Source organism: Canis lupus, chromosome 37 (assembly GCF_011100685.1).
Source record: "Canis lupus familiaris isolate Mischka breed German Shepherd chromosome 37, alternate assembly UU_Cfam_GSD_1.0, whole genome shotgun sequence".
Taxonomy (NCBI): domain Eukaryota; kingdom Metazoa; phylum Chordata; class Mammalia; order Carnivora; family Canidae; genus Canis; species Canis lupus.
Window position 1 is genome coordinate 16,186,412 of NC_049258.1, and position 14,987 is coordinate 16,201,398.

General features: G+C 40.2%; 1 protein-coding gene across 5 annotated transcripts in view; it reads right to left on the minus strand.

Annotated features, from left to right (window-relative positions):
* PLEKHM3 (pleckstrin homology domain containing M3) overlaps positions 1–14,987 on the minus strand; it is a 178,263-nt gene that overhangs the window by 146,607 nt on the left and 16,669 nt on the right. For all 5 annotated transcript variants that reach the window (XM_038585578.1, XM_038585575.1, XM_038585577.1 and 2 more), the window contains exon 2: positions 9,207–10,126. In XM_038585578.1, the coding sequence (XP_038441506.1) occupies positions 9,207–9,804 (598 nt within the window). In that variant the 5' untranslated portion in view covers positions 9,805–10,126. The remainder of the gene's footprint in view (positions 1–9,206; positions 10,127–14,987) is intronic.

The following is a 14,987-nucleotide window of genomic DNA, read 5'->3' on the forward strand; positions in this document are numbered from 1 at the left end:
ACAGTTTTTCCACACTTCCTTTATTCTTTCCAAACACCTAATCCCACTGCTTCATTTTGTGCACTGCAGGGAGCTCCTTTATATGTATTATGCTTGGCTTCATGTCAATGTTGCAATAGCTAATGTCCTGTGCAAATGCTACAGCACACAGTGGTTAAGGCCATAGGTGCTGAAGCCAATGAGCCTAAATTGAAATAGTAATTCTGCCCTTACTGGCTGTGTGACCCGGGGCAAATTACTTAACCTGAGTCTCAGTTTCATCATCTTTAAGATGGTTATAATAACAGCACCTACCTCACGGTACTGTTGTGAGAAAGAAATGAGTAGTTCTTAGAACAATGCCTAATACATTGTGAGTATTCAACAGATGTTTCTTATTTTGGTCGTCTGGCCTCAAAGGAATCTTCTTTCCTCCTTGTTAGAGCTAACTCTTCCACCTCTACTCTGTGCCTAATTCCTTCCTACTTCTTCAGAATCCCTTCCTCTGCAACATCTTAATATTATCCCTCCACTAATCTCTTTTCCTTCTGTTTTCCAATACCCTAAGGTTTGTCATATCTATTAAAAAAGCATTCACTTGATCCTACCTCTCATCCGCCTCAATCGGTCTCCTTCCTTCAGACGCCAAATTCTCACATTGCCTCCACGTCCCGTTCCACACAATCTGGCTTCTGACTACTGCTCTGACCTCATCTCACATCATTTCACATCCCTTCTCTCATTCCAGCCACATTCTTTTATGTTCTGTGAACAAGTTGAGTGCAGGCCAGCCTTAGGAATTCGGAGGTTGCTCTAGCCTCCATTTGGAACTTCTCTCCTCAGCCCCACTGACTTACATGCCTCCCTCACTTTTTTTCCCCTCAGCTAGGACACCCTTTACCACCTTAAAGAGTCCCCTGTCTTATACCTTGCTTTATTTCCCTCAGAGAACTCTCTCCTTCTCCTTGAGGGCTGGGGCCTGGATATCTCTCTCACTCCTGTGTGTTAAGTGGCTGGCCCTATAAATATTTGTTGAATGCATGTACAAAGGACTCTGCTAGAATCTGTGAAAACCAAATGAATCAGACACAGATCCTGTCAACAGATCTATGGCCTAATTAGAGCCCTTCTTTTTCCTTTCACAAGTCTCACTTTCTCTTTGGTCACAGCCACCCTAAGTTGAGACCTTATTGCTTCACAGTGTGATAACTGGCAGAGTAGTCTAATTAGTTTCAAATCTCTTCATTGCTTCCATCTACCAATCCATCCTATATTCTGAGGGGGCCTGATGGGAGCCAATAAATAGCATCCCTTTACTCACCCAAGTTTTAAACCAACTGAGACTGATAGGCATTGTCAGACACATGGAGATCAAAACATCAGCCAGTTGGAGGATGTGGCTTAGGTGTCCTCCTACCAAACATACTCACCTCTGAGTCACAAGCAGTACTGATCACCACAGGCTCCCCCTCCTGAGGGACTGCCCACGAAAGGCTGATGGATGGAGGAGGAAGTGTGAAGGAACAGACCAGAATTAGGGCTTCCTGTGAGAGAGGATGAGTTATCTACATCTAGTTCCTCTTCTAAACTTGCCTATAAGTTGCTCCTCCCTGGGGGTGGAGTATGCAAAGGGAAGGAAAAAGGCTAAGGGTGTTAACATAACTGATATCCATTTACAAAGACAGAAAAGCTACAGGAGAGGAGGTTCCCTAGTACCTACCCCCATTACCCCACAATCATGCTGACTTATATACTTTTTATAAAACATCTTTTTAACCTTGACTTTCAAGTAATTCTCAAGTGTTTCTGTGCTAAACATATCACATGAAGTCTATCTGTTTGGCTTTGAATGTCCTCCATGACCTCAGGCTACAACCCCCCTGCAGCCCTGTTTGACTTAGCCTCCCGGACATCTCACACACACGCTGTGTTCACTTGATCTTGTGCTCAACCCTCTAAACCCAGCTGAAGCATCCTTTCCTCAATGAAGACTTCTCTGACATTCTAGATTACAATCATGTCTCTTTTCTTTATATTCCTAGTTAACAAAACATGGTTTTTCAAGTCTATTTGTTTCATGTTATAGTATCCAACTGTTTAAGCCAGAAACTAGGGGAGAAAGTTTTAAATAATTTTAGGGTTTTGTTCTCCTCATTAGAGGCACACAAGAGAAGTGACATTAACAGGATTCACATTAATCATGACACTGCCACAAATGTCCATAGAAAAGAATATGAAGAGATTAATACTACAGGAACCAAAGAGAGGCTGTGTCTTGAACATATGAAATATGCTCCTGAGGCCAACACTCAGCAGTGGCTCACAGATACTTGTTAATAAACTAATTCTGGCAGAAATGAAATAGACTCAAGTAATGTCTTTTCTGAGAGCTACTTTGGAGACCTGTCTTTATGGGTAAAGTAGACTATCCCATTGGCTCTCCCTTCATAATAAACCTAGGGGAAAAGACATATTATCTGTGCAGGCTGTAATTTATCTGGCTACATATTAGCTGGACAGATATACCAACTTAGGGATCTTCTCCATCTAAGTCCTTCGCTATGGGCAACAGTGATAGAGCATTAGTCCACAGTCCTGGTCAATTTCACTTCTAAGTGACTCCCACTAGAGATCACTGACCCAACTTCTTAAATGCAGAGGCTTTCTGCCTTCTGTGACAAGGGTAATCCCTAGTCTTTAAGAATTTTGTGGGCAGCCAGGGTGGCTCAGCAGTTTGGCACTGCCTTCAGCCCAGGGCCTGATCCTGCAGACCAGTAATCGAGTCCCACGTTGGGCTCCCTGCATGAAGCCTGCTTCTTCCTCTGCCTGTGTCTCTGCCTCTCTCTGTATGTGTCTCTCTCATGAATAAATAAATAGAATCTTAAAAAAAAAAAAAAAAAAGAAAGAATTTTGTGACCCAGAAAACAATTCCAAACCAACTTCCAAGCTATGACCATTCATTGCCATGGTGGGCTTTTCACTGTTTCTGTAGGAACTCTATAGGACTTAAGTATAAAAGATTATAAAATAATATAATATAAAAGAATCTCCCATACATATTTAGGCCAGCAGATTTTTTTTTTTTAAGACCAGCAGATTTTAAGGTAAATATCATTTTCAGTGTCTTTGGGTAACACATTAGAATCATAGAAATTTAAAGTCAGAAGGGACTCTTTAGCCCAGTCTCATCTGAGGTAGAACTTTGTCCATTGTTTACCTCATTATATGTCCTCCTGCTTCTTTACCAACAGAACCCTAAAAAAACAAGATATGCTTAATCCAATCACAGAAATGCTATTTTCCCTTGCCAGACACTGCTTTAGGAGTGTGACTCTAGCTACCGAGAAGGTACTATTAGGGACCACTGGGAAAGAGACCCAGAGGAGGTGCTCTGGCTTTTCCTTCTTGACTTTGGCTATTGGTATATAAGAAAATGACTTTTGGGACTGCTGTAGCTATCTTGTACCAATGAAAGAAAAGAAGAGACATTACCAAGATACTGAGAAGCAGAGCAAAAAGATGGAAAGTGTCTAGATTCTTGATGAGCCAGGGACTGCCTACATCTGGACTTCTTAAGTGCTTACTGCATATAGTGCTTGATATTCACTAAGTGTTCCACAGCTACCTGTTACATAGATGAAAACATAAGATGGTAAATGACCTTATTACTTATGCCACTTTTAGTTGGGTATGTTGGTAATTGCCTCTGAAAATATTCTTAACTAATCTGACAGATTTGGAAAGAGATCCCAGGAAGCAAAATGACTTGGCCAAGATTATACCACAAAGTATACAAGTTGAAAGAACTCTAACCTCCAAACTTGGAATCTAGATCATACTGTATTTATTTGTGGTAGAGGGAATGAAACTTCCCCAGGCTTGAGAGACAGCATTATTGAGTAGTTATGTGTGGCCTCTGATGTCAGGCCTGGTTTAAAATCCTAGTCTCACCACATACTACTGCATGGCCTTGGATGAGGTCAACTTCTCTAAGACTCAGTTTCCTCATTTGTAAAATCAGAACAACATCATCTGTCATATTAAACTATTATGAATATTGAATAAGATAATAGACTTGTCTTAGCACACAGCTGAGCATAAAGTTAACTCTCATTAAATGATAGTTCTTACTGATAGTATTAATAACAAACTTTATTCAACTTAAGTTATCGGGAAGGAAAAAGGAAAGAGAGGCTATTTCCATTCTGGAAAACAAACAAAACAAAATGGTACTGTTTTGAGGTTCCAAGCACCAATATATAGAGTTCAACCAGACATTTTGCATATGCTCATACTTGGTACAATACAAAGTTTTCTATGATATTGTTTACAGCATCAAAAACCTTCCAACCTAATGTGGGAGATGGATATACAAGCAATTACCTATAATTCATAGCAGAATAAAATATGCTATGAAAACATATAATGAAAGAAAAAAAGAATTTTAATTGAAAAAAATACAGAAAGGTCTGAGGGAAGACATGGCATTTGGATTAGTCCTTAAAAGATAATGGTGGATTCTGAAAGGTGAAAAAGCTAGGGAAGGCATTCTGGATGGAGAGACAGCATGAGCAAAAGTTCAGGAGCTTGAAAGGACATGGCACATTCAAAAATGGCACATAGGTGGAGTGATGGAAAGTGCGAGCGATAAGGCTGGGAAGATATCTGGGTGCTTTATAAAACTTATACTTGATTTTGTAAAGAACTGGGAATGATAATTCATTTTTGAGAACAGAGAGGAATGAACAGATTTGTGTTTTAAGAAGGTAATTCTAGGAGTTTGTGAAATCAGTAACTATAGTTCTCCTTAGCCAAGAAAGATAAACTATATCAACAGAGCAACCACAAAAAAAAAAAACATCAGAAACTTCATTTTCAGAGTTCCCATATAGAAATGTTAGGATTAGGATTTGGGCTGTTGATGAGGCATGCTGGGTTCCCAATAGCTGCCACAGGCCAACATTTAATAATGTAACCAGTGGAAACTATACAACCATTTAAAATCAACTTTCTGTGACCTATTTTAGCAACTTCTTTGTACTGACTAATCTTGCTAAAGGGTGAATCATAAATTCAGCAAGAGACCATGTCCTGGTGACCTCACTTGTTCTAAGCCTGCAGGAATATTCCCACCTCTATTGGCTCCAAGGCTTCTGAGAAACATCATAATTGAAAAAGTAGTCATTTTAGTATAAGTCCCAAATTTGGCTTTTTTTTTTTTTTAAGTGAAAGATGGGGGGAAAAGGGAATCAAAACAGAGTAACATGAAACTCAAGATAAAGAAACCATACTGCCATGGTTTTTCTAGCTCTAAAGAAAATCTCTGCTTGAGATGTTCTCCTAAAGTACTGAGAACAAGAAGATACAGGTATAGACATGGTACCAGGTCACCAGAGAGTGAAACCAAATGAAACAAAAGCCCAGTTGACCACTGCCCTTGCCAAGCAGATGAAAATGTGAACACAGTCAGGGAGAGAAAAGTCAGTCAGATTCTGACAGTCTGTTGAGTTTCAGAGCTCCGTAGCTAACGCAAAGGATTTCTTTTAAAGAAAAAATTGATTTTAAAAATTACAACCACAGCAGCTTACCCAAAAGTAGAGTTAACTAGTTACAAGGCACACAGAAATTCTTCTGTTTAAATAATTTCAACCATACCCATATTTCCATTACGACCTTCCATTATCGGTCTGACTATATATAGTTAATTAGCTCCCATACAACCATGAGTCAGGATCAGTTCAAATATATCCTAAAATGATAGAATTTTAGAGTTGGGAGGATTTAGAGACAATTCAACCTGCTTCACTAGGTTCTTAAAGGCAACTGACAAGCGATTTTCCCAAACCTACATAGTTGAGTCCTAATTGAGTGTTCTTTGCACACACCTTCACCTTCCTCTACTATGTGTATATGTTTATAGGTATAAGTACGTGTATGTGATCTATTTTTCATATCGGTAACATAGCTAGTGTCCACATGTTCATATGATTTTTTTATGTTCTTGCTATAATTTGCATTTATATTTGGATTGTAATTCTATGATGTTAGGATCCTGTCTTCCTTATCCTATGGGAAATTCCCTCCTGCCTGTGGCTGAACAAGAACAGGATGGCAGTGATAGAAAAGGGAAAGGGTTAAGTACATATATTAATCAAAAGCATGCCTGTACAGAACTAAGATTAGTGCTAGCACAAGCAATGAGCTGTTCTGGTTGTAGGATTAGGACCGTCCCCCAGGGCCAGTTCCTTGTCATACCTTGCTACAGCTGCCCAGAGCATGGCAGCAAGGATGGGAGCTGACCATGAAGAAGCTTTGTCTCCACTACCTGTCTTGAGGATTTTTAGAAATAACTGTTCTGACATGTGGTGGTGGATGTGCTAACTAGACAGGGGGAATCGTTGCACTATGTATATGTATATCAAATCATCACAACATACACTTTAAATGCTTCCAACTTGGTCAATTATACTTCAATAAAGCCGAGAGGAAAAATCTGCCTATTTCCATCTTGTCTTAGATTTAGTGCTTCCCAGTGATTTAAGATCTAACCTTTTCAACATTGTTATCCCACCCTCAGATAGTGCAGACAGTCTTAACAGGGTGGGATTCAAGCCACACCCACCAACCTAGTAGGACCCACAGACAGTACCCTTCATCTACTTAGCACTGGCAACATTCCCTTGTATGAAGCCTGTCCTGGGTCTGTCTCTGCCTGAGGCAATGAAATTTCTAGAATGCATTCTAAATCTGCTTCTAAGTAAGACTGTAAAAGGCAGCCAAAGATGGGCCAAAACCCCAAAGCCCTCTTCCCAGAGTTACAAACCCACGGGGCCAGTTCACTTAAACTCTTCCACATAGCCAAAATTCAAAAGTATGAAGGGCAAAGTTATAGTCTTCCTTTCATGGACTCACTGGTCCTCCAAAGAACTGTTGCCAGCTCTGCACTGACCATATATTTTAGTGAATATGTTAAACTCAAAAAACAATCCTTACTTATCTAGGCTGCTTTGTGTGACTCACTTTCTCCTTGTTAGGGATCTCCTGAGGGATTAATTGTAGTTTGATGGACATCATCCAGGTCTGTCTCTTCCACACCACTTCCCACCCTCAACACCCACAGGGCCTGATTGCTAATAAGGCTTTCAAAGTAGAGGGTTTTGGAGACCTAGATCTACTGGCTTCCAAGGAAAGGGTTTATAGCTCCAGCTTAGTGGTTAAAAGTGTGGACTCTGGAAAGACTGCCCAAGTTCAAATCAAGGATCCACGTAGTACCAGCTATGGAACTCTAAGCATATAACTCAAGCTCTCTGTGACTCAGGTTTCATCATCCTCAAAATGGGATCAGTAAAAATATCTATATTACCAGAGTATTCTATGAATTAAATAAGCTGCTATTTGTAAGGAACTTAAAATAGTGCACAGCGTTTGTTACTGTCGCCATTTTTCCCTTCTCTTCCTACCTGGGCTCTCTTACCCTGAGAACAGACATGCTGGGTGCCTGGGTGTTGGCTCTGATAGTGACAAGGAGGCTGCTAGTCTGTTTGATGTATTCTGCTCTCATATATCCCAAGCAAAAAGCTAGGAAGGAAATGATCTTCAAATCCAAAGCAATAATCTTGTATAAAGAAACACTATTAAGGAACCGGGAAAAGTTGAGGAGGGATGCAAAATTACTTCAAATGACTGCCAGCTTTACAAAGACTAAAGAGCAAAGCATAATTATCGCACGAGGCTTTGTGCTCACCAAGCAGCAGTCACATTCCTCCACAAACGGGAATCCTAACTGTATGTATGCAACCCGGGAGTCTGAGAGGTATCTGGATACTCCTCCAAGGCCAGGGCACCAACATTCTGCCAATATGAGGGGCCACATTATACACCATATCTGTTTGATTTTCTGTTATCACAAAGATAGTTCAGTGCAGCCTTCGAGATGAAAGCAAGTCTTCATTTTTCACTGCTGCTAAAGAGTTTCACAGAGAGGATGTGCAGGTTATGAAATGCTAGATGATGGCACAAGGCCCTCAGAAAAGAGGGTAGAACTTTTTTCTAGAAAGACACAAACTGGCTGACCAGTAGGAGACAGTAAACAGCTGATCACAAATCAGTGTGAGAGGAGGGAATGAATGGTTCACTTCCCACTAACTCATTAATAATATGAGAAAGCACACTTCAGAGAGGCCAATTTAAGAAAAACGTATTGTGAGGCCCTTTTATAAAGAGACTATGCCTAGGAAAAGTAGGAGTGATTGGTAGTGTCACTTTGATTCTCATTGAGGAGTTTCAAATTTAATCAATAATAGTAATATTATTAAATGTTTAAGATAGCTAAAAGAAAATGCTTGGGGAAATGAAGAGATGGTCTATCACACCTCACAGAATTCATGTGCACATGTACATGTATGAAGTACAAAGAAAAAAAGAAATTCAGGGCTCCACCCCATGACATCTCTCACCTTCTCCTCCTTCTACCCTCCATGGGGTCCTCTGTTCCCCCCTGCACCTCTCATCTCCTCACCTTCATTCCCACTATAATCCTGACTGAGTGTCCTCTACTGCAACCCCCTTTCTGCATCTTAGTGTCTTTTGTGGTCCAGCTGAAGCTCCATGAACTCTCAATAAGCCCTTCCTGACAAGCCCAGCACAGTGTCTTCTTCCTTCTTCTGTCCTCTCATAGTCACTGTCACTTGCTCATTGAAAGTATAATATAAAGTAAAACCCAACAATATAAAGTAAAACCAAAGCTCCCTCACAAATATTTCAGTTGACTATTAGTTTCTCTCACTCCTGGTGCATTCTTGAGGGTTTGCTTGTGTCTGATCCCCTTGGCTAAAGCAAGAAGTTCTTTAAGGCAGGGATGGTATCTTTACGCATCTTTAAACGCTTCACAGCACAAGACTATGCCCAGTGTGTGATCTGATGAACATGTACTGATGCGAACAAGCAGTATCAAACTGTACAAAAGCAAATACTACATGAATTAGGAGACTATTCAGATTCTAACACATAAGATTAAAAGGGAGATTAACCAGTCATCTTTGCACTCAGCACTTCTTATGAAGACACCAAGACTGAGGCTTAAGGTAAAGTGTGAAAGCAAATGGAAGAGGGAGCTTAATTAGCAAACCAGAGAGGGACACTGGAGAGTACACTTCCTCTGAGGTAAATGGAAGAGAGACAAAGGAAAGTCAAAGATTGTTCAATAGCAGTCAGATATAAAAACGTACCAGTATTTCCTTGAGCATCTTCGACCTTATTTGGTGAGGATGACAGAAAAGCTGGTCTGGTGAAATGAGGGCCCCGAAGACATGGCTGCTGCTGCAGAGGCATGGTTTGGAGGACTAGCCTCCAGTCCACCTGGGTAATATCTGACCTTGACCGAGTATGCCCCGGCTTAAAAGTAGAGGTCTCATCCAGTAAGTCATTCACGGAGCGAGGCCTGTCCCTCCGACGCTGACAGATGTTGAAAAAGTTAAAGGTCGATGCTTCCTTTTGTTCCATCCACGAAAGATTATCTGGAGCTGTCCCTTTCTGGACCATAAACTGTTCTTTGGCAGGGAAGACATTTTGAGCTTTGGTTTCCAAGAGCCTGCTCTTACAGTGGTCCCAAATCAGGCCCCCCTTGCCCAGGGAGGCAACATTTCTGATAGCACCATTATCTGTTATGTTAGTGAGAACTTCATGCCCCACCAATTCGGGGACTTCCTGAATCCCATAAACCTCAGCTTGCTGCACAGCCTTCTCTAGCTTACTGTCAAAAGTACTAAAGAAATCCTCAGTAACTTCCAAGGCCGGGCTGATATCATCCACTTCCAAAGCTTCCATGTCACAGGCTCTAAGAGGCCTAAAGCTCCTAAGCTGGTTCAGGAAAGGGCTTCATTGAACATTCATTCACCCAACAAAAGGAGATGTGCTTCAGCAATAGAGTTCTGGAAACAACTGAAAGAAACATTCATTCGACTGCCTTCAACAGGCCAAGCACAAGGATAGTTGATGTTTTTTTCAGTCATTAAAAGCATTTGCTAGCAGCTAATGGCCATTAGCAGAGGTATAGGGTGACAAATGTTCCTTTGAGATTATTCTTCATTGAGATCTGTATAAAAACAGGAAGTGCTTGTCAAAGCAATGCCATGAAATCCTTAATTTCCTGGAAGAGAAGAAACAGCACAACATTGGCACATGGTTCACTGTATTGATAGTACACAAATCTGCCCAACAATTTCCCCATCTCTACATCTCTTTTATGGCAGACATGCCCCAAGGTGGACAACACCTACACAGAAGTTCATTGTCAAGAGTACACAGCATTACCGGCTTTGTGTAAGAACCTACACAGAACAGGGTGAAACACTTGATAAGGGGAATTAAGGTCAATAGCTTTTACTCATACAGAAAAGCCTTTGAGAGCAGTTGTGAAAAGACTGTCCTGGCAAATCTCTGTGATACACTGACCTATAAAACAGTAAGCAAAGAGACTAAGAATTCTGTGTCTGGGCCTACATCATAATCAGTCGAAAAGTCATAAATACACAAGTCCTTTCACAAACTTTGAAAGCACTGATGTTTGTCAGGCTAAAAAGTGCAAGGGGGAAGCACCCAGGGGGGCTCTGCCCTTTGATTAAACCCAAATGTTACTGTGTTTGTGCTTCCCAGGCTTGGATTATATAATACCTAATGCCTCTGGACTTCAGAATTCCTTCAGTCAGCTTAAAAAAAGGGTTTCAGGCTCCAACTCCCTGATGTTTTGGAGTATTGGCCTAGGAGTACAGGTCCAGCCTCAGGGCTGAGCAGAAAATACCTTTCATGAGCACTAACTCATTATCTCTTGGGAAAGATCTCCAAAGTCAGGCCTACGGAGCACAGACCTTGACAGTAATGCTGTCCAGTATGGTAGACACTTGCCATATATGATTATTTCAATGTAAACTTATCATAAAAAAATAAAGTTTCTCAGTCACACTATTACACTTCATGTGCTCAGCAGTCACATATACCTTTGTATTTGTACAAAAAAAAAAAATCAACAAACAAAACAACTATGCAAAGGCTTTTTGCCCTTAACTACTTAAAAGTAGGTAAAGTTAGGCAATTAGGAACACTTCTATGTTTTTTTGTTTAAAACTGAGCAATTTTATGGTTAATTAAACTCATTTTTAGCACACAGGTCATTAACCATTATATTTAAGTCAACAGTACCAATCTACATTGCTTAATATATATAAACTAAATTAGTATATACAGCCCTTTATTTTAAAATGTGTCAAGACATTTGCAGTTCAGAGGAACTCTGTGGTTAACCTCTTGTGAAGTGATAATGACTATGAATTTGTCTACATTTTATATTTTGATACTTATTATATTAGCCCTCATGCAGTAACGCACTGATTGACTTTTAGAGATAAGTATCAGTTATAATAGTTGCAAACAGGGTTTCTTTGCCTGTGTCTTCAGCTAAGCCTTAATTAAGCCTCCTGAATTATGCAACAGGGTTTCACTACTTCTATAATTTTAAAACATGGGATTTTTAGTTTCATCCTCTATACTAGAGTCTATGAAAAAAATACATAATTATTAAACTTTTAGTTCTTTCTTTACTAAAACTTCAAATGAACAGAATATAAGTGTTTAAAAAAGAAACAACAGATTCAAAATGGAGTCACTTGTGCAGAATCTGACATCAACAAATCAAGACTATCTAAACATCAGTACTTTCGGCCTTTCCCAGGAATGTGACCTTTAACCAGTTAATCTGGAATTACCTAATCAGCACTACTGAGGTAATCTGCTTGATAGATCCCTGCCCTTCCCCCAAAGGAAGGTGATCTTCCATCCCTTCTGCCTATAAAAGACTTCCATTTTACAGATTTCTATTTACTAAATGGTATGTCACCTGATTCATGAATTGCTGAATATGGCCAAACTGATCTTCAAGTTCTCACTCAAATTTTGCTTTTAACATGTTTCTCATTTTATAGAAGAGACACCAAGGTGCAGAGCAGTTAGTGATTCATTTAAGATGATACCACCCATTTTCCTTTCCTTACCTAGTGCTTACAGTTCAGTCTTTAATCATATTAGAAAGGGAGAGTAAATACCTTCAAAGTGATTCTTTCTTTTTTTAAATCAAAATGTCTAGAAATATATTCTTTGTGTTCTCTGTGTAAGTATTGATAGGCTGGTTAGATGCATATAACCATTGATGGCCAGCACCGCTATCTTGTGACTCACACATCCTAAAACCATAGACTGTTAGAGAAGGATGGAAACTTTGAAGTCATCCTTCCATCCCCACCCTTTCACAGAAGGGGACACTGGGGCCAAGAGATTATGTGATCACATGGATACTTCTGTATGCATTAGAAAGTCTTCAAAAGAAGGTGCCCTTTGAGTTGAGCCTAAGAAATTTAGAAGGTATTTGCCTAAATGGCTAGGAACAAATTATAAAGACTAAATTATTATTTGATTAGGAAGGGATTTTCAAGTTTATTGTATGACTTTCCATAGGCAGTGTGGTCAGCAATATAGTGGAAAGGGTCTGCGCTCTAGAGTCAGTTCTGAGTTCAAATCCCAATTGTTTCATTAGCTATGTGATTTGGGGGAATATTTCCCTGACCCATATCCACTCTACCCCAAGTCTTTCTCTAGGCTAACTTGTACTTTCTCTTATAGGAATTTTGAGTTTCACTATTTAGTGCTTTCCATTGCCTCTGTTTGGAATTTGTGCAGCTATTCCCTTTCCTTTCTGATGGAAATATGCATTTAACCTTCTAACCACACCCTAGACTTCTACTCTTCACTATGTGACTCAGCATTTTCCTGCCACTCATCCTCTTCTTCCTCCACTCAGTAACATAGGCCTTTCAGTCCCTCCTTTTTGACCTCCAGGCCTGTCCATGATACTATTCTCATTGCTGGAGAGATTATTCCCTCCCTCACTCTTTTGCCTATCTAATGCCAAAATAACCTTCAACCTAACATCAAGTGACACATATTCTCTAAAGTTGGCCACAACAAATTCCACCCTACGTGCTTTTCCACGATGAGACCTTGTTACTCCTCCATCTAGAACTGACTTTATTTTTCCATTCCCTTGAATCTGGGCAGGACTTGTGATGTTTTGATCAAGAGTGTGTGGCAGAAATGATGCTGTGCCCACTTGAGGCATAGCCCTTACCTGGCCTGGCAGCTCCCTCTGCCTAGCTTTTGGAGCTCTAAGCTGTTATCTAGGAACTATTTGCTAGAAAGAGAGGTCACATTGCAGCAGGAAGGCACCAGAATGTGCATGAAGAAGCCATCCTGGATGACAGCCCAGTCAAACTTGCAGAGGATTCCAGCCCCAGTCAGTATCTAACTGCAACTCATAAGAAATCCCAATTGAGGATTGTCCAGCTGAGCCTAAGTAGTCCAGAACTGTGAGAGGCAATAAATTGTTTTAATACTAAGTTTGGGAGTATTTTGTCACATATCAACGACTAATCAGGACTTTTCGCTTCTTCAGGGTGTCCCAGACTAGGCGAATTGTCCTTAAGTTTCCATGACATTTGCATGTCTGTAAATGATACGCTTTATATTTGTAATTAGCAGTTTCAATGTCAATAGCCCCTCTTAGGCAGCAGCTGCATCCTTTGGACTTCCAGAACACAGTTGCAGTTTAATAAATAGTTTTTAAGTAAATTAATGAATTATTTTTGAGTGACTATCTCTAGGATTATTAACATTGTTCCCTTTTCCTCTTTTTCCTTTGTTACGAGTACCTCTGACTTACCACTTCTTACCACTTGAACAACCACTGGCAACGAACAGTAAAGATAGCTGTTGCTTTAGCAGTAGCCAAAAAAAAAAAATTACTCTTTAATATATGAATTGACAGACCAGTGTGAGAGGTCCAGCTCTTTGCCTATATTTGCACAGTACAAATAAATAGCTAAAAAGAGTTCTTGGGAGTTACAGTGATTTATTCATTCCATAAATATTTATTGAAGCAGCTACTGAGTTCTAAGCACAGGTGATACTACAGTGAACAAAATAGACATAAACCCTGCTCTCATGGAACTTACATTACTACAAGAGTAATGGAGCTCTTACTGTATGCCAGGCACAGCTCTAAATGCTTTCGGTGTCTTACCTTCATGTGTAAGGTGTGGCTGAGAAGGCCTCCTGAGAAGGTGGTGCACTCCTCTATACCCTGCGTCAATCTGACCCATCCCATCCCAAATCCCAGCCCTCTATGAAATCTTTCCTGAGGACTCAGTCCTTTCAGATCTCTTCTTTCCCTGAATGTCTAACAAGTCAACTTTGTAAACCACCTTTTTCCTTTCAATTAGACTGTGAGCTTCTTGAGGGCAAGCCCCATCTCCACATCCATGTCCCTGTTCCACAAAACCAGAAAGGTCTTCAGCCTTTTGCCTTCCTCCCTCTAATGCACCTTCCACATCACTTCTTGTAACCCTTCAGAGTCTCTTCAGTAGAACAAGAGTCAGCAAACATTTTCTGTAAAGAGTAAGTAGGTTTGGCTTTAGGAGCCATTTAGTTGCTTTTGCTACAACTCACCTCTACTGTTGTAGTGTAAAGGCAGCCATAGGCAATATGGAAATGAATGGGCATGTCTGTGTCTGATAAAACTTTACTTACAAAACAGGCTACAAAACAGGCTGATAAACAGAATGTGGTATATCTGTACAATAAAATATAATTCAGCCTCAAAAAAGCAAGGAAATCCTGCTATATGCTATAACATGAATGAACTGTGAGGACATCATGCCAAGTAAAATAAGCCAGTCACAACAAGACATAATACATGATCCAATGGAGATGAGAAATCAAACGTAGTCTAATTCATAGAAACAGAAAGTAGAATGCTGGTTTACCAGGGGCTTGGAGGACAGCAAAGAGAGCCGCTGGTGTTTAAGAGGTATAGATGTTCAAATTTGCAAGATGAAAAAGTTCTGGAGACCTGTTTCACAGCAATGTGAATACACTTAACACTACTGACACATAAAAAATGATTA